Genomic DNA, 27090 nt, shown 5'->3' with positions numbered 1-27090 from the left:
TTTTCATTTTTCCTGATCACATTGAATTTATGTCCCAGTTATTTGGATTAAACATGTTTGTTTGCGGGAAACACCGACATAGCGATATTTATAAATACTAATACGATTGTAACCGTGCCTGTTACATAACATATACTCTGCTTCCCCAAAATTGAATTAACTATCACGTATTAACTGATAGCAAAATACTGATATCCGCCGAAAAAGAATCTTTGACGCATGTGTACGAAGCTTCACCAAATGACAAATCCTACAGACGATGCAAGAGAAAATAAGTTAATGTCTATACTTAATAAAATATATAAGTAAAACAACTTCGCTCATGCAACATACTCCATGCAATTTTAGTCTTTATCGATTTTATGATTTTGGCGTTGTTTGTGGTGGCGGTGGTGGTAGAGACAGCCACATTTATTATTCCTTAAATTGGTCTTGGAAAAGCATATGGCGTTTGACAGTTCGACAAATCATGTACGATAAAAAAGAACAAACTGTTTCAACGAGGTTTATGTTTCTTCATGAAATCAATTGCAGTGGATATTTATACGGCATTTACTAAAGTAGGCTTGATAGGCATATAGCACCGTTAACCTTGGTCCTATTTCCGACAGTGTGGGCAGAATTCTTTCACACAAAAACGTTTCTATAAAGTAACTAACACAGCGCATCATAAAGGTCAATACTGTAAAAAAATTCTTGGCAAGGAAAACCCCGAAATCACTATCAAAATATCAGCGTGATTGTTTATTTTCGTGTGAAATAATGCATGTTCAAGTTGTCAAAAATTTGCAAGATTATTTTTGTTAAATTGTTCAATGGTCATACATTATATTTTCGAGTATTTTTACAGTAAGTTTAAGTTGCTAAGACGTTTATTAATACGACATATTTTGATATTGTCGCACTTGATTCTAAATTTTTTGCAGGGTTGTCTATTATTGAGTGTTTTTAGAATAGATCTGTTTTTATCTAACGTGTACTCCCAGTATGGGCAGACATCGCATTTCGTATTGTTCAAACCAAAATAAATCACAATGTGAATGCGCACATGAGTTATTAGAACAAAACAAAATTCAATATCGGGATTTTGTTCTGTTTATTACAATGTGTTATTTAGCTTCACACATGTCCTACTACCTTGCGTACAGTGATATCCCATTCGGAGTACTAGCATACAATTCATGGGGCTCAACAATTTGAACTTTAAGTATAGGTTATTATTAGCGGACTGTCTGACATGTCAATAGCATTTTTGATTGTCGATGCTTTTTGAGTACACACTGTGGTTATATGTTCTAATACTTTCTAACAAATGTAATGACAGTCGGCAGCAGAGATTATGCCTACTATCAAAATCGAAATATTTGTAGTTATAAAACGGCATGTTCAACGGGATAAAAAATTGATGAATAAGATAGAGTCGTTACGTGCCCAATTCTAATATTCAAAACAAAGAACAAAAAAGGAAAGAACTCGGCTACACTTCAGTTAAACATTATCAACGACCACGACACTACATCGCCTGCTTCAGCAGTTGAGCGGATGTTCTTAAAATACGGCAAATTTATTACAAAATAACTACTTAAGACAAAACCAATTAATCCTATTCAAATTGCACAGGTTGCTTTTTACGTGTCTAAATTATTATAAAACACGCAGTGCATCAGACCACAGTGATCAGACAGACCTTTTTATTCGCGACCATGTACAATAGAGTTATCCATTTAAACAAATATCAGTCACATTATAGCCTGGTGGATTTAAAGGTTATTCGTGCCATGGCGGCTGTGTTGGGAGTTTTGTTACTGTAATTTCAGTTTATTCACCGCTTCGCGCAGTGAGATAACGTGATTGGCTATATTTGAATCTATGAATCTGAATATAGAAAATAAAATATATTGTAATATTGATCGGAATCTGTAGCACACCCACTGAGTGTAACATGTTATATATCAATGCACATTTCAAACATGACATGTAATTTTATCTTTTAATATTTTGCCTATTTTGTAGCAGCTGTCCCTCAGTTTGGGAAAGGTTCCTGGAAAACTAAACTGGGTAGCAAATAGCCGGCATAATTCGTGAGCAGGTGTCGCATGACATCGTGTACCCGCGGCCTAGCCACCCATGGTGGGGAAACATATTATACTTTCATTACAATTCATTTTAATCAATCTCGTCAGCGTTTTGAGTCACCTTTCCCGTAGAAACACGCCTCGTGATTGTCCTTGTAAAATGACTTGTCTTGGACAGCAGACAAATACACAAGTATGTACTTGGTCGTGTTCGCAGCGATTGATCCCTGGCCGATGCACGTGAAGAAACTGTATTCCATTCATGCCAAATATATATATATGTAGTCTTCAGAATAAAGTTCTACAGTCTTGATCTAATTTACGATAAAATACTGGCCAGGCCTGAAACTATGTTACTTGGCGTCAATGAAATTGTATCCCTAAGTTTCAGTGATAGTTCAAGTCTTCCAGCTTGAGGGACTGCTTGGTCCATTTTTGTATATTTAATTTGGATTCATGTACAATCGGCCCGACATAGTTTAAATACATAATTATCAGGCATCGTTCCAGTGAATTATCTCAAAATTCAAAATTTATATACACCATGATCAAACATGGTTTCCCTAAATTCGATGGATTTAATGCCATATTTGTATCTCAAAATTCACCATTTCCAGACAAGTGTATCGTATTTTTGAGTGAGTGATATATATATATATATATATATATAATTTGTCCAAATTTGCACAATATTCGGGTAAACATCCTGTTAAGGATTCTGATATAACGGGTGTAAGCTTCCTATCGTAAACAGTGCGTGTTTATCTAACGTCCATTGTCAGCATTGTGTTGATCGACGCCCGTCCTAAACTCAGTATGAAGAAACCAACGATATTCCAAACAAATACTAATAAATATTAACAAATACACAAAGAGGTGTAATATTAGGGTTTATTTTAGGCTTAGAAAATATTTTCTTTCACTCAGAATGGAACTGCCATTTAGCTTCATGGTCTTTCAGCTTGTCTTCGCCTCGGAGGAAAACAACAATACTTATACAAAACACATTGCGAAGACTCAATAATCAGGAAAGAAAACCCAGACAACCATGTTGTACTTGTGTCGAAATACATTTTGTATTTCACGTCAGAATATTGTTTAAAATAAAATATTCAGTCCAAGCCAAATCTAGGTCAAAGGGTCAGGTTGCGTGCATATAATTATATATAGTTAAAACAAAAAGTATTTGAACTTGTGTCAGCTGTTCAACATATATAGAAAACAGAAAAACAATGATAAGGCAATGTGAACCTCGGAATTTTTTTTTTTAGTCCGAATGATATTTTGTGAATTGCGCGGTCGAAAATAAAGCGGAAATTGTTCGGTCGAATTCAGCAAGCGGTAGCAAAAGCGAGACAAAAAAGTGATTGGAAAACGGAAGCGGGCGGGAGGTTGTGCGAAAATACTGTAACATTGCGCAAGTTTCGTTTAAATAGTTTTATTTTCCAAGTCAATATTCTATTTTACTAATACCATTTTTTCTAACGCAATGGCGAGGAAAAAAAAGCGTTGACAGACGAGGCAAACAAAATCTGCCACTCAGCGTCACACTCTGACCATCATGCTCTGACACAGCAATTTTTTTTTCACCATGAAACCCGTTTTGTTAGATTTCTTATCAGAGACACTTGAAGGATTAGCTTGTTTGTAAACTGTCAGCGTGTACAGTGGGACAGTAATGTTTGTCAGAGGATTATCCCTCGTTGTTCGTTTGCATAACAATGGAAACCCGAACCACGGTTACTTTTTTAGTAACCGTGCCCGAACGTTCCTGAAGTACGGACTCAAATGCCAGCAATTTTCTTCATTTTTCACGCTTGAAATTATTCATTATCTGACACTCTTTATGAGTTCTATGATATCAGTGATTAATGTGTTGCCCATTTTAGTGCATGTTTATAATAACGCAGCAAATTTACAATGTTTTATTATCGAAAACTGTTTTTCGCATTTTTCTTGAGTTGAAGTTTTGATTGAGTACGACTTATTGGGACCACCGCCAAATCAAGTGCGTTCGGACTAGGACATTCAAACTCGCAGTTAGCATTCAAAAGATAATGGTGTGCGAAATATGTCTGGGTTTTTTAGGAAAATGCTTTGTCACAGAACAATAGTATGTTAAAGGTGCCAAGTATGGAGTAATTAGGGGACAAAAAACAAACCTGCATAGAAATCGGAAGAATAGGTCTTTTGACTATGGAAGACGCATTTCAATAGACTTGATTACAGACAATGCCTTGCACAAATTTCACCTGGAAATTCCCGCATTGTACTCTCGCAATCGCAGACTTGGTCATTTTTACAAAAAGTTTTGCCATTTTTGTGGTCACGTAGTAATTATGTAAACATTGACTCTCCAGATTGTGCCAACGTGTCCCTCTATACTTAGGCTTTTGAAATATATAAGCTAAATTACGGTTCTGAATGAGATAATAGACAGAGAATGCTTTAATCAGAAACGTCATCAAACCCTTCTCGCTACCTTTACACATTGTGTATCATGTTTTGGACAACAATGAGGCTTCTCATGTCCCCCGGGGTCCTCGGATCTCACTTAAAACTGGAATTGTGGTAATACCTTTGCTATATGCCATTAAAAGGTGGCGCACTAACCTGTGAGACGCGTTATAACTGTTGAATTGCGTGTATCTTTGAAATATGTGTATCTGTCAAATTGGGGGCGCCCGAGGCTGAAATGGGCCTCCAACGAAAATGTGTAAATTTTTCACACTTTACGCGTTCTTCGAGGACGTGTCTCAGAATGGTGTCACGTGGTTAATAGGTCATTTGAAGCCATTCTATAGCACTTTAATCCGAGGACCCTGAAAATGTCCTCGCTAGCATTGAGACGTCCTCGGAGGCAGGTCAAATAACCTATCAACGTCCTCGAAGCATATAGTAATGCGAGTACACACACACACACACACACACAGACACACACACACACACACACACACACATACTCGCATTACTATATGCTCAGAGGACTCGGTTTCTAGACCAGTCTCCGAGGACGTCACTTTCTAGTGGGTTTACAGGCTTGATATTTAATTACATAATTTAATATTATTGTAGGTATACATGGGTTAGTAGAGTTTAGCAATCAGACCATTTCTTCAAGGACCTGCCTTTGACTATCATACTGAGGACCACCTTTCTGAGGACGCGATTTTTTTTCAGAGGACGTGGAAAATCTCGGGGGTGTCACTCCCTCATGTGCAAAGTGTCACTTCACATGTCCTCGAACTGATATGAACAATAGCATAGCATTCACACATATAAGTGCAATTCACAAATGGCAGTAAGATTGTCAAATATTTGTTATAGAGAATTGAAACTCATACACTCAGTTACCAGCAAATGCTAGGTATGTCTTCTCTGTAACAAAAATCAGATCGAAAAAATGAAATACAATTTGTGATGCCTTGCCCTGTCTATGCCCAGCACAAAAACATTCCATTTATGTATACAAAATATTCACAAATTTGCTTGAGCATTAAATCTCTGTGAATACCTTTAGTTTAATATTTGTAAATCTGATTTGAATTTAGACAGCAACACTTCCTAAATTTTTAATTGTTTTTTCTTTGTCATGTCACTTTTCATTTATCCATTATCATCCATTCCAATGGATGTTAAGTGATTGAATGTATAAATAAAAATAGGTGTGGATATTTTTGTATATACAACATCGTTCAATAACTTAGTGGTGCTGAAAATTGGGTAGGGAAGGTAGCTGCTCCCCTCTCGTTCTGCACAATTTTATTAGGGAAGCAAGCATTTCTTTTTAACTTTTTTTGTACAAAATGGCAATGTACATCTCCAGTAGGGGACAACACTGATAGTTGCATAAACTGCAACTGTAATTCTCAGAGCAATGAACTCGTATCAGTATTTATCTAGCATTGTTTCCAAATTTTGAATTCGATAAAATAGAATGGGGTTGGAATCTGGTTGATACAACTTTCACACAGAATATCATCACGCTATTTTCTACTAACCAACTTTATTTGCAATAGTTTGAAGGAATACATATTCCTTTCTTACATTATAATGAGAAATGAGCAGAGATCAAAGTGTACTTGTTAATAGTATAGGCAGGGAGTTTTCCATAGTTGTGTTTTTTCTCAGCCACATGTGGCATTATGTATAGAAAATTTGTAAATATTTTTAGTATATTTTTGTTTCTGTTGGAATGCAATATCAAACAAAATGTTTATTCTTATTTTCAAACTTCCAGCATGAAAAGGTGGTAATTTTCCATCCCAAATTTAGGTGAGATAGAGCATACGGTACTCCAACATTTAAACAAGACCATGTTGTGGATGACCACAGATAACTATGGTAGTGGAAGGAATAAACCTGTTTGGAACTCAAGTACACCTAAGATCAAATGCACAAAATGATCATTGTAAATGATCTAAATGCTTATGCCCATAAACTTAAAGGGTGGTGGTCGGCGCAGCGGGTGTTTGAATTACACGTAAACAATGTATTTCACACGCATTGTGTGCATTGGTACAAGTCCATTATCAACCAGGCCATGGTGCAACGACCACCTTGCTTTAGGATTTATTTGATGAAAAACAAAATATATGGAGGTAGAAATACATGAAAATATTAATTAATCATAACAAAGAACACAGGAACTCCATTAATGAAGCCATGAATTCAGCCACTTATTTCAGATTGAGCTCAATTCAATAACATTTACATTTCTAGAATCCAATTATGTTTTTATAATTCATCCTAAGTAACAAATGATGTACACAGAATATCTCAAACTTGCTATTGGCTTTTGGAGCAAAGCATGATTTTGATTGACATGATTACCATAAGACCAATCAGTGTAACATGTTTTTTTAGAATGTAGGACAAGTGCACATGTAGTATTACTGAGTAGCAGAGATAGGTTTGTTTCACCTGATCACACATTCAGTTCAGTATAAAGACATAATTTTTTTGTGACCACTGTAGTTAAAACGACAATAGATGCAACTATCGATATTTTCATTTTAATAAAACATTTCCTGCAGACACTGAAAGCATAGCATAAACGGACATTGTACATTAAATCATTGTCAGTGAAATAAGGGGGGGGGCACGGTTGCGTCATGGTCTCCATCTATTGAATTCCAGTTTTGATGAAAAATTACAGTACATGATAACTTACTGAGGGCCCTGGGTCAAATACGTTCCCAGCTTGAAAGGCTGACCAATCTCCACGCAATTATGTCTAAAACAGTATTTTGGTAATCTTTATGTAGGTATATTTAAACAAAAATTTTCAAAATCTATTGTCGCTTTAAGAACCTGTCACTGTTTCTATAGTACCAGTTATCAGAAATTAATGAAGGTATGACCCAACTGCAAAGGTTACAACAACCTGCATAGATTTGACCACAATATCTGACAGTGTGAGATTCATTGCAATAACAATGAAGTGGCCTTAAGGTATAGATGCATGTTCGTGGGCACTTTGAGTGAATTATTTTTTTTTTGCTTTTTCTTACCCAGACAGTCTTGGCTAGATAATGTTAAAATTTTGGAGCATTGTCAATGCTGAAACACTCAAAAAAACGATTTTAAAATAGAGGGAACCGAGGCACACGTATGTGATTAAAAGTCCCGAAGTTTGTTTACGTTGCTTACAGTTGTAAATGATAAGTAAACAGTTTCACCCTTATCTCGCAACATGTCAACAACTTCTAGCCTGGCATATTGTTATATTACTAAATATTTTTGTTTTCACACATTTTTTTTCTCCCAAGGTATTTTAAAACTGAAGTATACAAAGTAAACATTTTTCGTTTTGCTGTAGAGATCACCCTGCTGATAGCATTGCAATGCAATGGATAAACACCATTGCTGAGCTGTATCGATAACTTGTCAATGGCATGCTCGTAAAATGCTTGGTTAATTAAAAATAAAAAAATACCCTGGAAATTACAGAAAAATTGCCAACAAGATTCTGTTTTTAAGCACCACGGAAAAATGAAGCACTCTGTGATGCCATCTTGGTTACCTCAATCGGAAACCCCTTGTCAGCTAGCATGCACCTGTAGCGATGTTGAAAAGTACATTGTATGTATGCTCTGCAACCTCTGGTACTAAGGCACTCTATAAATCGGGTACTTCCAGAGGTCAGGGTTCGTTTAATTTTTATCGACCCATCTCATCTTTAGTTGAATGAAACCTGTCTCGATTTACAATATTTTCCCTCCCATTTAGATTTTTTCTCACAGGCAGTTGACTGATTGAGTAGTAAAAACTGCAAATAGCCGTTGTGTAGCAAAATATTACGGCCCATTTCAAACTGGTCGTCTAACTTCGCATGGTCCATTTCACTGGAGATCACGAAAAACTGAGTCATACAATGTATTTTTTTAAGGTTTGAGGGAAAGTAAATTTAGACTCAATCCGCAATGTTTATATAACTGTATGAATATCTCATCAGCTTTACGTGATCCATTGTGCCCCTAACTCAGTGGAATTGATAACACGACACCGTGACAGTTTTCGCGCAAGGTGTTGACTCTGCAGACAATTTTACGTCCGTTTCCCTTGAATTGTAAATATTTTTATTTTATTTTTTATCTGACAATTGAACATCAGCAAGCATCGATGTATGATGGATTTTGGCATGTCGTTGTGATGCAATAGCCATTTTTGTAGACGATTAACGTCGTCACTTTCATAAAACAGGCATTATCTCTGTTCGTGTTTTCTGGTTAGTCACAGAGATTGGAAATTAATTAGCTCCCACAGTTTATGTTAGTTTGTCTTGAAATTCTCACACTATTTTGACAACAACCTATTATTGTTTTGAAAAAAGTTAAATACAGTGCATAATATGGAGATCCCGTCATTACTTTTTTCACCATGTTTCTTTTTGATTATTTATGTACAGCCTTGCTAAATCTTGCTAAACATTCAAAAAAGAAAATGTTTGTACCTGTTTTCTATAATTTAAAATCGTCTTTTGAGTATGTTCCACTATTCACAATACTGCGAAATTTTAACAATCTATAGCCAAGACTTTGGATAAAAAAAGCAAAAAAAAAAAAAATTCACTCCCAAGTGCCCAAGAACCTGTATCTATACCTTAAATCATAATCCTGCTGGAACGATTCCCTTTCTATAAAAAGAGTTTAATACTACCATAGCCGAGCACCTGATGAGGTGAGATGTAGAATCAGGTGTGGTAGCAAATATGAACTGGCGGCTCTTTAGCAGTTCTTTTACAGTTTGATGTATACCACATTATTATATAACATCTGGCAGCAATAATAACAGAATTCATTTATCCTTCCGCCTCTTATGTACCGTAATCAAATTACGAACACAATCTTTTACATTTTTCCAGGACCTATGGCACAAAACTGGATTCTGTTGTAAACAACTACTGCAAGCAGCCTTTCCAGACATGTGTAGAAGTCTAATATCTTGCGAAAAATAATTTTTAACAGCCATCTGTTCTTCAACACTCCATATCTTATATTCTGCACCTAACACAAAAAGAAAATATCAAGTAAATCTACTGTTACAAAGTAACAAGGTAAATAGACAGCCGCAAATCAAAATCTGTTGCTGCAAAATTGTTTAGATTTTCAAAAAGAAGTTGTTTGAAATAATAGTTGAAAAATTGCCATCACTCAAAATCAAAACAAGGTGTATAAGTAATATCCTATGAGTAATTTCAAATTAAATGACATTTTCATATGTTGATTTTTTATGGTTTTGTAAATGACCACCAGTCAGTCAAACATAACAAAAACAAATCAACATGGATATGTAATAAATGATGTAATGCAATTTTAAAGTAAACCTTATATTTAATTATATTATAGCATTATCAATATCAGTGGATTTTATGATGTCAATGCAGCAGATTATTTGCAATAATGTATCCCATTATTGATCCCTGTACCATGGATTTGATTACAATGTAGTTTTCGAAAACGAATAAAGGAGAAACTATTTAAGAAGAGAAATTGCAAGCATCCTCGTTAGCTCTCTACGTTAAAGCACGCTCGGCTGAAGCATTTCATCTAGTAGGCATGCTTCTAGATTCTACGACTGATGCCGCTGTCATGTCCCTAATCGTGTCAATGAACTAAGGTTAACCCGGGGTGATTCAACCAAGCAGATGCTGCTATGTTTACAGAGTGTGAGTACAGAAAAATGAATAGTAGTACTACACTTATTTGTGAAACAAGATTGTTGTCAGGTGTCTTTTTTTTAGTCCCCGTTCGAACGAAGTCCGAAAACGGGGACTATCATTTTGGGTTAGTTCCATCCGTCCGTCCGTCCGTCCGTCCATTCCTATGTATGTACGTACGGAGCTATATCTCAAACACCAATTGACTGATTTCATTCAAACTTTACATGAAGACATAATATCTTACATATACGCGTCAAGTTACTTTATTATCGGAGCAAAAATGGGCGACTTGTGGCCATTTTGGATGTAAAATTTGCTATTTCTGATACCTAAACGTGTCTGCAGCAGTTTCTCAGAGATGACTGGGCCGATTTGGATCAAAGTTGGTATGATGATCATACATATTGGTTTGTAGTTGCACGTCATTTTTTTATCGTGATTCGAACAAATATGGCGGCCATCTTGTTTTTCATGGTACTCATGCTACTTTATCTTGAATGCAATGAATGTCTCTGTTTAAAGTTTGTACAGAGATAGTATACCAAGAGATACATCTGCACCAGCATGGTTTTTGTGATTCAATTCAATATGGCTGGCCGATGCCCAATTTTAATGTAAAAGCGCTAAATCGTCATTTTCACATGTCCGAGGCTGTTTCTCAAAGATGACTGGGTCGATTTGGATTAAACTTGGAATGATGATCATACACATTTGGTTATAGGTGCACGTCATACTTTTTTCGTGATTCAAACAAATATGGCGGCCATTTTGTTTTTCATGGTACCCATGCCTACTTTCCTATGAATGCAATGAATATTTCTGTTTAAATTTTGTACAAAAACAGTATACCAATAGATACATCAACACGAACATTATTTTTGTAATTTGATTCAATATGATTGTCCAAGTCTCATGTAAAAGCAATAAATCATATTTTTTTTACAAATCCATCTCCTATTAATGGTTTCAATCTAATCTCAATGACTTCATCAGCATCAAATTGATATGTCAAATCACAAAATTTTGGACGGGGACTGTGTCGTTAACAATGACTTGTTATTTATACAGCAAGATTAAAATCACTGTTTGTAGGATGGCTAACACCCACTAGCTTTCCAGCCATGTTCACTCACTCGCTACGCATTCGTTTGGCTTGAAGTATTCATCAAATCATGGGCCTCTCGTAGCATTTGAAAATAGCTATTACAGGACTGTCGCCAATAAAATCCACCTCAATGGTTTGAAAACACTTGCTGGATTGGGTAACAATACGACAACGTACATGTACCCATGGTACACACTCCTACGCACAGTCAATTCCGTCAGTCCATAGGCGGCGGTCTAGCATAGCATAGTGCAAGGTCGTGACGGACACCAAAAGTACTAGTCACTGTGTGCCGTTCACTCGGGCGACCACTACAATGCTACTCCACACCACACTGTGAATTATTTAATTACAAGAATATTTGATGGATAAAAACTAGTTTCTTTCTTAGTTTGCCATATGAGATTGTGAATACAATTTTCAGAAAGACATTTTAAATTATTCAGATTTACAGGCCAGTGACTGCGAAACAGTTCTGTTCACTGTGGATTTTTCTCGAAATTTTCCATTTTTTAGTGGCAGCAAATCCACTGATATTGAAAATGCTTCAAAAAATAACAATAATAAATTCTTTGTCAACTCATAATGGAGTGAGCTTTCGTCCATTATAGGTTGGCGGGTCGTTCATTATTGTTTAAATAGACATCATAAAGTCATAGTCTATGAGGTGCAATACACATTGAAATTTTGGCAGCTACATACTGAAACAGTTCCATACCTTGAGGCATCTGTCTGCTTTTTTTCTTTACACTAGATGAAGTCTGAGTGAAAAAAGCATCACTTTTGCCAGATGCCCTTCTTTTAGGATAAGCAAGCTCATGCTGAACTAAAAGGAAGAATCAAGTAAAATGTAAATGAAAAAGAAAGAAGAAAAATGAATCCTGCAATTCATAAAAAACTATATAGTATAATGTCCCCTATTGTATTAACAATTTAAACAAGATTTAATTTAGCTTTTATAATATTATCATTTCTATTTTTTAATTATATTATCTAGCACATGATAACTGTACAGCATGCTATAGTGTACACAAATTATTTCTTATCTAATTACAATGATGTACATGTGACACAGACTCAGTGAAGTAATTAATATAACTTTAAATTAATATAACTTTAAGTTACCTCTCTTTTTTGAGTGGCAGGATAGACAGCAGAATTGACAATATCATCAGAAAGTTCATTCCCATTCTTGAGATTCCTAAAACTGGATTCTAGTATCAAATACGGTTCTATCTTACATACAGCTGAATCTGCTGTTTTCTCAGTAGGTGCTGAAAAAATACCAGGTATAATGAAAGTAATAAAGATTCGGAAATGTACTGATCTGTGACAGTGTGTGCAAACACAGACGCTGTTCATGAAGAATAACGTAATGTAATAGTTTCATGGTTGGATTTTATTTCCCCTTTATAAAAAACAAGCCATGCATGGCACAGTCCCAGTTAGTTATCAAACTTAAGATGTATAGTTTTGTTTATAGTAATATAGTTGGAACATAAACATGTCAGAGATATGGATCCAGAAGCTGATGCTTAATTATGATTTTTTTAACACTGAAATGATTGACATTCAGCCACCTTGTTTCTAATCGTCAATCCATCCATAAATTCTTGATTTTCCAGTATTATAACTCTCACATACCTTCAGGAGTCTTGATATCAATCAGCACTGATTCTTCATCATCTGAAACCTCTGAAATAAACACACATATTGATGAAGCATACAATAGTAATGAGAAATTAATTTTTTTTTTGATGTAAGAACATCCATTTTTGTTTAGGCATAAATGTGATTTACGATAAAGTTAACAATTTTAGAATAACATTTAAAAATTTCAAAACTGCAGTTGAAAACCATTTTGCCAACCACAGGAACTGTGGCTTTGGCATAAATACAATTTCGAAATGACTTCATCCAATCAGAAATTACTTTCACGAATATAGGGCGGTAAAAAAGAACATACCATCACCACATTCATTGAAAATATTCTGGCATACATGTACGTTAAAGTAAATCCATACTTACCATTCAAGTCAATCTCTATGTCATCAAGTGATTTGTTCTTGTACTTTTCCACAGATCCTCTTTCACAAGCAAGTATAATTCTGCTGACTTTAGCGATCTGCAGGGTGTCTTGTGGGAGCCTATAAAACTTCCTATGAACTCTGATGTAATGACCCAAAAAACCAGCCAAAATTTCCTGTCCATTGTCTTTCAAGTTGAAAAGTTGAGACATAGTTGCAATTTGCTTTCTTAAGATTGGTTGAGTTGAAACATTCAGGGCAAGTCAAACCACATTTCTGTGCATATTTGTTCAAGCACATGGTAGCACGTATTGGATTCTCAAGCATAGTGAAGAACCAGATGTAGCTCATGTGTTGAGTTTTAAATCCAGAAATGCTGAAAGAAAATTGCTGTGGCAAAAGCTAACAAAGGAAATCATGCAAATAATGTTGAAGTACTCAAGGCAGGAAAGGGTTTTCTAATTCCCTTTAAAAGACCATCATATCAGATAGGTGCAACTAAATATGTTCCCTGTCCAGCCTGTTTGGGATATTTCATCCGAACTGAATTATGGAAATATCACAAATCATGTACAGTCTGGATGTTTCAAAAAGCACCACAGCAGGCATTTCATAATCGTATACAGCAAGTTGCCGGAATGTTGTCACCTCATAGTAAAAATGCTGGTATGGCTGAAATTTTTTTATCCCAAATGATTCAGGATGATGTGTCAATTACAGCAGGAAATGATGATCTGATTGTAGAATATGGCTACAGAGAATACATCAAAGTTGGTACTGCCTCTACCTGACATCAGTATGTCAAACAAAAGATGAGGGAACTAGCAAGACTACTTTTAGAGTTGAGGAAGCAGAGTAAAGAAGACTCTTGTTTAAGGGATTTTATTCATCCTACAAAATTTGATGCTGTAATCGAAGCTGCACAAATGAAGCTGGAAAACTATCTCTAGCGTTGATGTTGGGACATGCCTTGAAAAAGCGTGCTGCAATCTGTATAACTGATGCCATAAAGAGTGAAAATTCTAATATGGAAATAGCATATACAAGGTTCCTCAAGTTGTGTGAGATGCAGTGGGCTCAAAAAATTAGTTCTCATGCACTAAGCTCAAAGCTAGAACAAAAGAGAAACAAACGAAACGATCTACCATTAGTGGAAGATGTTGTAAGGATGAACAAATATCTGAAAAAAGCAGCACAATTATGAAAATCTTAAAGAAAACACCTGTAAAACGTCATGGAAGAAGCTAAGTGAAGTCACCCTCATACAGTTAATTATCTTCAATCGTCAAAGAAGTGGCGAGATGGAACGTATAACAATTACAGATTTCAGGGAATCTCGTGGAGCAAACATGGAAGAAGCATGTCATTTGTCGGATTGGGAGAAAGCCCTATGTCAGTTGTTTGAACGAGTTGAAATAAGAGGAAAAAGAGGTAGAAATGTTCCGGTCATTCTGACACACCATGTGAAAAATCAAGTCACATTGCTTATGGATAAGAGAGAGTCGGTTGGTGTTCTGAAAACCAATCTGTATGTGTTTGCCTGTCTCCAGGATTTAGAGAATCCAATACGTGCTACCATGTGCTTGAACAAATATGCACAGAAATGTGGGCGTGACATATTACCAGACGACACATCACCGGATGGAATCAGTCGCCAGTTAGCCAAGTCTCAAGTACCACGGTGTGACATATTACCAGACTGCACATCACAAAGAAAGCTATTTAATGAAATGTCTAGAAATAAAAGTTATGGTGAGGATTATGATGATCATGGAGCCTCTACATCTGAATCGTCGGATTGTGAGTCAGAGGTGTTTAACATTACACCCCAATTTCAGTCATTAAGCATTGGAAAAGATGTTGAAGAAAACAAATGTTCAAGTAATGTATGTGCTGTTTTGAAACCTGATACTTCATCATCCTCTCAAAAATAAGGCAACTGTATCTGAAACTTCATCTGTGTTGGTTCTTACAGCAAATAACACAAAGAAAAAAGGAAATGGGACAAATACCAGTATTGTGTGTACTGTATGAAGCCAGTTGCAAAGTTACCTAGGCATTTTGAAAGCAAGCATAGTGAAGAACCAGATGTAGCTCATGTGTTGAGTTTCAAATACAGAAGCGCTAAAAGAAAATTGCTGTGGCAAAAGCTAACAAACAAAGGAAATCATGCACATAATGTGGAAGTACTCAAGGCTAGAAAGGGTTTTTTAATTCCCTTTAAAAGACCATCATATCATATAGCTGCAACTGAATATGTTCCCTGTCCAGCCTGTTTAGGATATTTCATCCGAACTGAATTATGGAAACATCACAAATCATGTACAGCCATATTCTGAGTCAGTATTGTTCGTAAAAAACATTTGTTAATGGAGCAGCGTTCAAGTGACGATCAGTAACAATCTCAGCTAACGGGCTACTAATTTCATCGGATAATGTGTGGTCTGACGATATGTCACACTGTGGTACTTGACACTGGATTGACTGAGTGGTGATTCCATCAGGTGTTGTGTGGTTGGTATTACATCACATCCTGGTACTTGAGACTTGGCTAACTGACAACTGATTCCATCCGGTGAAATGCAGTCTGGTAATATGTCAGAACCAGGTACCTGAGACTTGGCTAACTGACAACTGATTCCATCCGGTGATGTGCGGTCTGGTATTGTGTCAGACCCAAATACCCGAGACTTGGCTACCTGACAACTGATTCCATCCGGTGATGTGTCGTCTGGTAATATGTCACACCCTGGTACTAGAGGCTTGCTTAACTGACAACTGATTCCATCCGGTGATGTGCGATCTGGTAATATGTCACACCCTAGTACTTGAGACTTGGCTAACTGACAACTGATTCCATCCGGTGATGTGTGGTCTGATAATATCTCACACCCTGGTACATGAGACTTGGCTAACTGACAACTGATTCCATCTGGTGATGTGTGGTCTGGTAATATGTCACACCCTGATACTTGAGAATTGGCTAACTGACAACTGATTCCGTCCTGTGACGTGCAGTCTGGTAATATGTCACACCTTGGTACTTGAGGCTTGGTTAACTGACAACTGATTCCATCAGGTGATGTGTGGTCTGGTAATATGTCACACCCTGGTACTTGAGACTTGGCTAACTGACAACTGATTCCGTCCTGTGATGTGCAGTCTGGTAATATGTCACACCTTGGTATTTGAGGCTTGGCTACCTGACAACTGATTTCATCCGTTAATGTGCGGTCTGGTAATATGTCACACCCTGGTACATGAGACTTGGCTAACTGACAACTGATTCCATCCGGTGATGTGCGGTCTGGTATTGTGTCAGACCCAAGTACCTGAGACTTGGCTACCTGACAACTGATTCCATCCGGTGATGTGTGGTCTGGTAATATGTCACACCCTGGTACTTGAGACTTGCTTAACTGACAACTGATTCCGTCCTGTGATGTGCAGTCTGGTAATACGTCACACTCTGGAACTTGAGACTTGGCTAACTGACAACTGATTCCATCTGGTGACGTGTGGTCTGGTAATATGTCGCACCCTGGTACTTGAGACTTGGCTAACAGACAACTGATTTCATCAGATGATGTGCGTTCTGGTAATACGTGACACCCTGGTACATGCTGGTATGCCATGTGTTTGTTGCAAGTTTAATATCTACAAAAGCAATACAAATAGAAGAAGACAAAGATTTTAGAGCAATAAATATTTATATTTAATCTCACTCAACAGCATACAAGAAAATCAAGTCATTGGAAATAGCACAGCTATTTCACGTTACTTTTTCAACATAATGTTTTAAATACCATTATATGTGAAAAATGCATATACCATGTAGTAAACAAAATCTGTTCATGTATGAGCGAGATTCAGTTCCATATATATGGAAATGTACAACATTAAGTTTGATGCTTATGTGATGTTTGAAGCATATTCAAGCATGTCAGCGATCTGGTAAAGAATTCATAAAAAATGGCTACCAGTAAACAATTTTTTACCAAAACAAGTCATTTCATGATATGACAAGAGTCATCCTTATTTTAACAGTAAACATAACTGAAATTAGTCAGCCACTTTGAATCAGAGCATGAAAGAAATGACATAGGAATAGTAGTTTGATTGCCATCAATCAATATATGTCAGAGGCATACTTTATAACAGCATTCCACCATTCTGAATCAGATCCATCCTGGTCAATTAATGTCAGATACAGCTCTGAAACCACATTCATTACAACAAAATTCCCCCAACCCCCACCCCACATTCAAAACTAACAACAAAATGACCACCAGTCAGCCATTTTGAATCCAGTCTGAGAAACAAAATTACTTGCAAACGTTCAATGTACATGTATGTATTAAGTTCACACAAGATCTATCCATACATGACCAAGGTCTGGAACCGGAATGGCATTGTTCTCCCCAAAAAAGGTGACAGGCATAATGCAAAAATTTTTCTTGTTTTGAATACTTAACCAGCTGCGAAAATTTACTAATGGACACGTGGGATAAAATTAGGTCAGCTTTTCTATAACATATTTCAAAAGCCCTACAAGCCCTACTACCGGTACATTGTTTACAAGTCATTGAAAATGACACAGTCCCCATTAAATTTTTGAAAGTTCTTTTTGTGCTCATCATATTAAAGCAGAGGGGTTGTCGCGAGCGTGTCCTTGAAACTTGAGTTCCAAGTGGCGTATACAACAGATTGTCTATTTACCGTACTCGACCGCATTAGCGCCTATGCCCGAGCAAGCGCCCACCCCCCACTTTTGCGCAATTTTTATATTTGGGGTCACATTCGGCAAAGCGCCCACCCCTTCAAAATGCAACTAATTTAAAACTTGGTCTTGCGTAACGAATCTTGGTAATCGTTTTTATATGATACAGCGTGGACATCGACCGCTGTGAACATGTTGTGGATGCGTAGAACACGGTAACCGTGCGTAAACTACGCTTCGACAATGACCTGTTAATACAAGTAAAATGCGATACATATTTCATGCCATATTCAGTCTAATTCTCAAAAATGGCTAGTTACTAGTTTTTTGGAAAAACCATGTCGTTTATTCGCTGAAATCAATTCCAACAGATCGTACTTCGACATCGATTATTCACTTCCGCATTGCGTTACCGGAAAGTCTTCGGGAATTTGCGTCAGTACAACACAGCATTCTGATTAGTTAATAACCAACTTTGACCCATTAGGTCAAACGACGCTGCTGTAGGTCAAATCTGCAATTGCATCATGGCGGAAAGTGATTTTCATCGAGAGTTTGCGTACGATCCAACAACTTCGTCAGTGGAAATAATATGACAATTTTGACTTCGACTGTGTTCCAAAAGACTCAAATGTTTTTAATTCCGTAAATTATGGTGGTACGTAATTAATATTGTAATAAAATGTGCATATTTTTTGTGATCATTTCTGTTTCTTCATTGTGAAAATCAATGACGACGCAAATTAATTTAGTAATTTGATTTTCCCTCAAAGACGTAATCTGTCACTTGATGAATCAAAATTTTCATTTGCACTCTTTTTCGAGGGGGGTGCTCGGGTAAGCGCCCACCCCTACAAAATCGTGATTTTCTGAGTTGAGGCCTCTGGGCGCTAACCCGGTCGAGTACGGTACATCAAAACACGTGTTCTGTGTAGTAGTAATATGGCCAAAAATAAAAACAGCCATTATTCGGCCATCTTTGATCTGATTATGAAACACACTGATATGTATGATGTATGTGCCAAATATGAATGAAAATAGTACATAAATTGTGGAAATATCAATAGTAGTAAGGCCAAAAAGTCAGATGGCTGTCAATCAGATTTTGAAACAAATTGTCATGGACATGCATCCTAACATGTATAAAGTACATGTATGTGCCAAATTTGAATGAAAACTGACAGAGCACGTCCAAGATACCGCATAAAAAAAAAAAAAAGATACCGACCATCTTAGATCCAATTACGAAAAAAATCGGCATGGACATGTAACCTAACATGTATAATCTATGTACCAAGTTTGAATGGCAACTGACAAAGCATATCAAAAATACAACATTTTCAAAAAACAAGATGGCTGCCAGTTGGCCATTTTGAATCGAATCGCTAAACCACTGCATGTGCGTATCTCCCACATAAGGCACAAGGCACATGCAAAGAATGAACAGAATCGGTCTACAGGATTCTGAAATATGACTCAGGACAGACTGACTGACGCACGGACGGACGGACGAACGGACAGACTCAGGAACTCACAGACGGTCAGGGACATGTATCCTAACATGTATGATCTATGTACTAAATTTGAATGAAAACTGACAAAGCATGTCAAAAATACAACATTTTCAAAAAACAAGATGGCTGCCAGTCGGCCATTTTGAATCGAATCACTAAACCACTGCATGTGCATATGTGCCACATAAAGTACTAGGCACATGCAAAGAATGAACGGAATCGGTCCAAGGGATTCTGAGATACGACTCTGGACGAACGCACGGACTTCGTTAGAACGGGGACTAAAATACACTCCAAATTACAGCATGTTGTAAATTAAAAAAAAAACTGAAATGTTTGTCCCATTACCATCTCTGGGGAGAATTTTGCCATTCATGACCTAATACTCCCTTTCTGAATACAACTTCTCAACTTTGTGATCTTAGAATGACGATTTAACAACTCCTGTGTCTTATCAGTAACATTCACTTCAGTCTTGTATATTGACATAGTTTCTAGCTTGCAATCATGATATCCCAATTCCAAACTGGGCTGTTGTTGTAACCCAATAATCATTTGTCTTGAAAAAACCAGTTTAGCTTTGCTGATGACATTAGATACTAGCAGGATCTTTTGAATATTTGGGGCAATACGCAGTTTTCTGAATGAGAGCCGATTTCTATCTGAAGCAATTTTTTCAACTGATATACTGATTATCCTTTGTGCATCAGTTGTATCCATGTTTCTTTTTGAATACTGTAAAGGGATTAAAGGTACATGCTCAGTGAATGGTGGCCCAAAAAACTTGTTTGCTAAAAATATGTTAAAGATTGGGGGGGGGGGTCTCTCTCATGGGTAAACGGGCATTAACAATTGACTTCTCTGGCCAATGAAAACTCATATTTGGATCAAATGTAGCTAATTAATTAATTAATGCTTCAAATCGTATGGCACATTGTTCATTCATAAATGCAACTTGAACTGTGACCTCTTGTTATATGATTTGAATACTCAGATCTTTGTTATGATTTTAGCAAATTAAATGTAATATTTTATATCATGGAAATTGAAGTCAGCTTATTGAAACACGACTCGAATGACAGAATCATGTTCGGTTGTATTATCCACAGCCATTTGCCAGTGTACCACACCCACATGCTCAACCATTTTTAGCACTGAAGTAGGGAAATTCATAAATTTTCCGGGTTTGCTATTGGATTTTTTTTTTCAACACTTCAAGGTAATAAATGCATAGTTGAAATGAACCAATACATTGATTTTAATGACTGTTTCACCAAGACAACTTAAATTTTTTTTTGGTTTAGCAATGAAAAATCAGAATATATATATAATAAATAGTACCTAAATAATTATGGTTCTCAGTCGTCACATTGTTGTACATTATTCCCAGGAATTTTAGTCCAGGTTTGTCCTGTTTTAGCTGATCTTGCTGAATGATAGATATCGGTTTTGACTGTCCAAAACTCAGTATGGGCAAACTAATAGCGAACAACATTCCAAACAATAGGCATTTTCAAACCATTAAAAATATTTTTCTGGATATATCTACTGACATACTGCCATACCATACACATGCAAAATTAACAAATACATGTAGCGAGAGCAAGGTCAGGATGTATTTTAGAAAATTAGAAATATTTCACTCAGTCCATATTCTTTTTCATGGGGAAAACAGGAATAATTATACAAATCTTGAACACATCATGACAAGTCAACGATCAGAAGAAAAAATATCACACCAATGGACTTTGCAAACCAGACAATCCTACTGTACTTGTGTTTGTGGTAGTACATGTGCAAGTGTATGTGCAATTTCGAATGGAATCAGTTAAAGGAATGATGTGAACAAATATTACCTATTTCAGACTTTCACCAACTTCTCAACTGGAAATTGTATATAAATATATTTATAAGGCATATGCTGTTATAACATTATTATGAAAATAAGCATTATCTTACCTTATGCTCCCATGGTAATTTGACTGGTCCATAATCATATAATATTTCCTCATTGACGTCAATGTCTTTTACAGCAAATAGTGCCAGGTATGGCTGTCCTTTTCATTCTTGCATTTGGAAATTTTCTTTCATGGTTTACTAGCCGCCCATATTTAGGTCCATTACCAGGTTCATTAGTAGAATCGATACTGCAACATTGGCAAAATATAGCTTTTGAAAAATATATAGCAAGGTAGATTTTTTTTATGGACTAAGAGTTAAAAGATTATTTTTACTGTCACAATCATTCATTTGATACAGACTTAAGAATGACCAGCAATCCCAAGTTATTGATAATAGTAAATTGCATACAGTCATATATGGTCATCCACTACATTAAAAGAAATAAATGAAGAAATATTCTTTGTGGCTAACATGGCAAAGTTGTTAAAGCTTTACTATTACATAAAATAAGAATTTGATATTTGTTACAAATATTGGTAGATGGGGTTACTGGCCTTATTTGTTCATGTAATTTATTGGTGATAGTAGGTATGAATTAAAAAAAACACCACATGTGTTGTGTTTGAGTTTGAATAATTTCTGTGGCTGTGGTACAGGGTCACATAGTAGTCACAACACAGACATGTACACAGTACTATGGGATAGGCTAATATTAAATGCAGTTTAAATGAGTTTCATATGAAAAGATTGTAAAGATGTGGACACTAACCAATATGTCTTATCCTTGAATTTAAAAAAAGTAACGGAATACACTGCCATCAGAAGACTCTTCACGAATCTCTCCCTCCGACCCACTAATAAGTTCACCATCGTATTGCAATAAGAAATCTCTTTTCTTGAATTGCTTTCCAGCAAAAACACCTCTACCTGGAATAAAATAAACCATAAATGATAAACTAGTCATTACACTTGTGACTTGGATATATTTCGAAATACAAGTTAACATGAAGCAGTGATGTGGCCGTTCAGTTATTTAGGACATTGAGCACCGTGGTAAACGGCAAACAGTCAGATTAAATATATTCTCATCTGAGGGACATCAAAGAATCGTACAACGAACAGCTGAAATACTTGCTGATTATCGCTAAAAACTATAAACAAACGTCTTTTTCAATATACTGAGATCTGAATGCACAAATCTAACGCAGACTGAAGTAAATTTCGATTCCACTGCCATGGTTTGAACGGCACAGTGTCTTCGAAAAACGTGCTGTCAGTCTTTGGTTTAGAATATAATGTGTTGTCAACTGACAGGAAATTGATTGCATATTATTAATCGCGCCGAACTGAGCACAACAAATTTGTTAATTCTTTACATTATTACCTTCCTGAATAACTCCATTCACAGCATATCAAAAATTCACGGCCGATCAGAACAAAACTGCCATTTTTATTGGGACCCCCTAAGCTCTTAAGACCAAAGACTCCCTAAGTTTTATTATAGAATTTTGTATTTGGAAACTGGTGTAATATCAGTGTTCTTACGGCTAATCTCATTTTTGTGTCTAAACAATAAATCACAGTTATTTTTTTTTTAGCATGCACTTTCATTGCCGCCAGATATTAATGCGTACTGCCGAAATACAAAAACAAAACAACGAGAACGCGTACAAAATAAAAAAATAATTAGATAAAAAAAATATTGTCACTCAGTTTGAAATTATTTTACAGTAAGTGCATTCTACTATAAAAGTGTTCTGTTTAGATTACTAGTATTCGATATGGTAACACCTACGCGCTTGGTCCCAGCATTTAGCACATTGTCGCTGAAGACAGACAACAAATAGAAACAGTAAAGTGAACAGTGGAACGTCATACCTTTCCATAGCACAATCGTCTCATAAAATCCTGGCTGGTCAGTTTGTTTGGCTATATAATGTTCTGCCACTTTTATTTGATCTTCTTTAGAAGAGAGCAGTCGATGTGACCGTCGTGTGCTTCGAGTGCCCGCCATGCTTAACTTGTTGGCCTTTTCTCCATGCCCATATTATGCGCACGTCCACGCGAGTAGTAACATTTCTTCGCTTTCACAAACGTTTTCCATTTTACATTGAAAGACAAGTACTGGAACCATGTGTTCCCCAATATTCTCGCTTTCGCGGTCTGAGCACCATTTTACCCGCAAAAAAAATAATTCCTCGGAAAACATTAAAGTCCTCGCTTGCGCAATTCTTTGCATTTAACGTGAGTGCTACGTCTTACAGCCGAATTCATGAAAGTTGGACGCACGACATACTTTTGTAACATGTTTACTAAAAAACGCGTTCAGACAGCGCCACATTCAGACACAGTACAAACTAAACAAATGTGAAGTATGGTAATACAATACCATGATGCCAATGTACTCATTAGAAATACTTCATTCACAAAGAAAGATTTTAGTTTTGACAGGTAAATGAACAAACGTCCAGTCCTTGAGGAAGGCGAAATAAGATATCGCATTTTTAATAACTGACTAAATGGAGTAGCTCCAAATTACTTATGGCCAGAAAATGTCCCTAGGAGGGTCTGACCCAGTTTTCAAGAACGTTTCTTTCCTGTGTATTATTATCGAAACTAATTTAAAATACATGATTCATACTCATTTTGCTATATGATCTGAGGACTGTTTTGGAACCTGTCTCCGAGGACGTTTTCTTTTTTGTGTATTATAAAAACCGTATACAAATATATTGCAAGTGTATGATTCTTACTTATTTTGCTATATGATCTGAGGACTGTTTCTAGAACCTGTCTCCGAGGACGTTTCTTTTCTATGTATTATCAAAACCCTATACAAATTAATTGCAAGTGTATGGTTCATACTTATTTTGCTATATGATCTGAGGACTGTTTCTAGAACCTGTCTCCGAGGACGTTTCTTTTCTGTGTATTATAAAAACCGTATACAAATTAATTTTGCTATATGATCCGAGGACTGTTTCTAGAACCTGTCTCCAAGGACGTTTCTTTTCTGTGTATTATAAAAACCGTATACAAATTAATTGCAAGAGTATGATTCATACTTATTTTGCTATATGATCTGAGGACTGTTTCTAGAACCTGTCTCCGAGGACGTTTCTTTTCTGTGTATGATAAAAACCGTATACAAATTAATTGCAAGTGTATGATTCATACTTATTTTGCTATATGATCCGAGGACTGTTTCTAGAACCTGTCTCCGAGGACGTTTCTTTTCTATGTATTATAAAAACCGTGTTCAAATTAATTGCAAGTGTATGATTCATACTTATTTTGCTATATCATCTGAGGACTGTTTCTAGAACCTGTCTCCGAGGACGTTTCTTTTCTATGTTATAAAAACCGTCTACAAATTAATTGCAAGTGTATGATTCATACTTATTTTGCTATATGATCCGAGGACTGTTTCTAGAACCTGTCTCCGAGGACGTTTCTTTTCTATGTATTATAAAAACCGTGTTCAAATTAATTGCAAGTGTATGATTCATACTTATTTTGCTATATGATCTGAGGACTGTTTCTAGAACCTGTCTCCGAGGACGTTTCTTTTCTGTGTATTATAAAAACCGTATACAAATTAATTGCAAGAGTATGATTCATACTTATTTTGCTATATGATCTGAGGACTGTTTCTAGAACCTGTCTCCGAGGACGTTTCTTTTCTGTTGTATTATAAAAACCGTATACAAATTAATTGCAAGTGTATGATTCATACTTATTTTGCTATATGATCTGAGGACTGTTTCTAGAACCTGTCTCCGAGGACGTTTCTTTTTTATATGTTATAAAAACCGTCTACAAATTAATTGCAAGTGTATGATTCATACTTATTTTGCTATATGATCTGAGGACTGTTCCTAGAACCTGTCTCCGAGGACGTTTCTTTTCTGTGTATTATAAAAACCGTATACAAATTAATTGCAAGTGTATGATTCATACTTATTTTGCTATATGATCCGAGGACTGTTTCTAGAACCTGTCTCCGAGGACGTTTCTTTTCTATGTATTATAAAAACCGTATACAAATTAATTGCAAGTGTATGATTCATACTTATTTTGCTATATGATCCGAGAACTGTTTCTAGAACCTGTCTCCGAGGACGTTTCTTTTCTATGTATTATAAAAACGGTATACAAATTAATTGCAAGTGTATGATTCATACTTATTTTGCTATATGATCCGAGGACTGTTTCTAGAACCTGTCTCCGAGGACGTTTCTTTTCTATGTATTATAAAAACCGTGTACAAATTCATTGCAAGTGTATGATTCATACTTATTTTGCTATATGATCTGAGAACTGTTTTTTAGAACCTGTCTCCGAGGACGTTTCTTTTTTGTGTATTATCAAAACCGTCTATGAACTAATTGCAAGTGTATGATTCATACATATTTTGCTATATGACCTGATTTAGGTTGAGAATTACTTGCCAAGTAACTGAAAAAAACGTACTCAAATAGTATAGAGTATCCGTGTTAGATATTTCTAAATGTATGCTCATTAAAACTTGTGCATTGGTACTCTTGTTTATACCTCTGTTTTCATTTTTCCTGATCACATTGAATTTATGTCCCAGTTATTTGGATTAAACATGTTTGTTTACGGGAAACACCGACATAGCGATATTTATAAATACTAATACGATTGTAACCGTGCCTGTTACATAACATATACTCTGCTTCCCCAAAATTGAATTAACTATCACGTATTAACTGATAGCAAAATACTGATATCCGCCGAAAAAGAATCTTTGACGCATGTGTACGAAGCTTCACCAAATGACAAATCCTACAGACGATGCAAGAGAAAATAAGTTAATGTCTATACTTAATAAAATATATAAGTAAAACAACTTCGCTCATGCAACATACTCCATGCAATTTTAGTCTTTATCGATTTTATGATTTTGGCGTTGTTTGTGGTGGCGGTGGTGGTAGAGACAGCCACATTTATTATTCCTTAAATTGGTCTTGGAAAAGCATATGGCGTTTGACAGTTCGACAAATCATGTACGATAAAAAAGTACAAACTGTTTCAACGAGGTTTATGTTTCTTCATGAAATCAATTGCAGTGGATATTTATACGGCATTTACTAAAGTAGTCTTGATAGGCATATAGCACCGTTAACCTTGGTCCTATTTCCGACAGTGTGGGCAGAATTCTTTCACACAAAAACGTTTCTATAAAGTAACTAACACAGCGCATCATAAAGGTCAATACTGTAAAAAAGATTCTTGGCAAGGAAAACTCTGAAATCACTATCAAAATATCAGCGTGATTGTTTATTTTCGTGTGAAATAATGCATGTTCAAGTTGTCAAAAATTTGCAAGATTATTTTTGTTAAATTGTTCAATGGACATACATTATATTTTCGAGTATTTTTAAGTTTAAGTTGTTAAGACGTTTATTAATACGACATATTTTGATATTGTCGCACTTGATTCTAAATTTTTTGCAGGGTTGTCTATTATTGAGTGTTTTTAGAATAGATCTGTTTTTATCTAACGTGTACTCCCAGTATGGGCAGACATCGCACTTCGTATTGTTCAAACCAAAATAA

The 27090-nt window shown here is 36.0% G+C and overlaps 2 protein-coding genes across 2 annotated transcripts; both read right to left on the bottom strand.

The window, feature by feature from the left end:
* Positions 1-8653: 8653 nt before the first annotated feature.
* On the bottom strand, positions 8654-14977 carry LOC146725367 (uncharacterized). Its single transcript, XM_085496383.1, has 5 exons — positions 13373-14977; positions 12989-13039; positions 12470-12618; positions 12063-12170; positions 8654-9583 (listed from the first exon to the last, which is right to left on the bottom strand). Exons 1-4 carry the CDS (start codon positions 13581-13583, stop codon positions 12090-12092), a joined length of 492 nt encoding a protein of 163 aa, XP_085352509.1. The 5' UTR covers positions 13584-14977; the 3' UTR covers positions 8654-9583; positions 12063-12089.
* A 1839-nt stretch (positions 14978-16816) lies between these two features.
* On the bottom strand, positions 16817-22979 carry LOC146725366 (uncharacterized). The gene is made up of 4 exons (XM_085496382.1): positions 22892-22979; positions 22277-22434; positions 21565-21752; positions 16817-17028 (listed from the first exon to the last, which is right to left on the bottom strand). Exons 1-3 carry the CDS (start codon positions 22907-22909, stop codon positions 21623-21625), a joined length of 306 nt encoding a protein of 101 aa, XP_085352508.1. The 5' UTR covers positions 22910-22979; the 3' UTR covers positions 16817-17028; positions 21565-21622.
* Positions 22980-27090: the final 4111 nt, after the last annotated feature.

Source organism: Saccoglossus kowalevskii, unplaced genomic scaffold, assembly GCF_978046115.1.
Source record: "Saccoglossus kowalevskii unplaced genomic scaffold, keSacKowa6.1 SCAFFOLD_264, whole genome shotgun sequence".
NCBI classification, from domain to species: Eukaryota; Metazoa; Hemichordata; class Enteropneusta; family Harrimaniidae; genus Saccoglossus; species Saccoglossus kowalevskii.
Note: the sequence above shows the minus strand (reverse complement) of the source record. Positions and strands in the feature narration are given on the sequence as shown.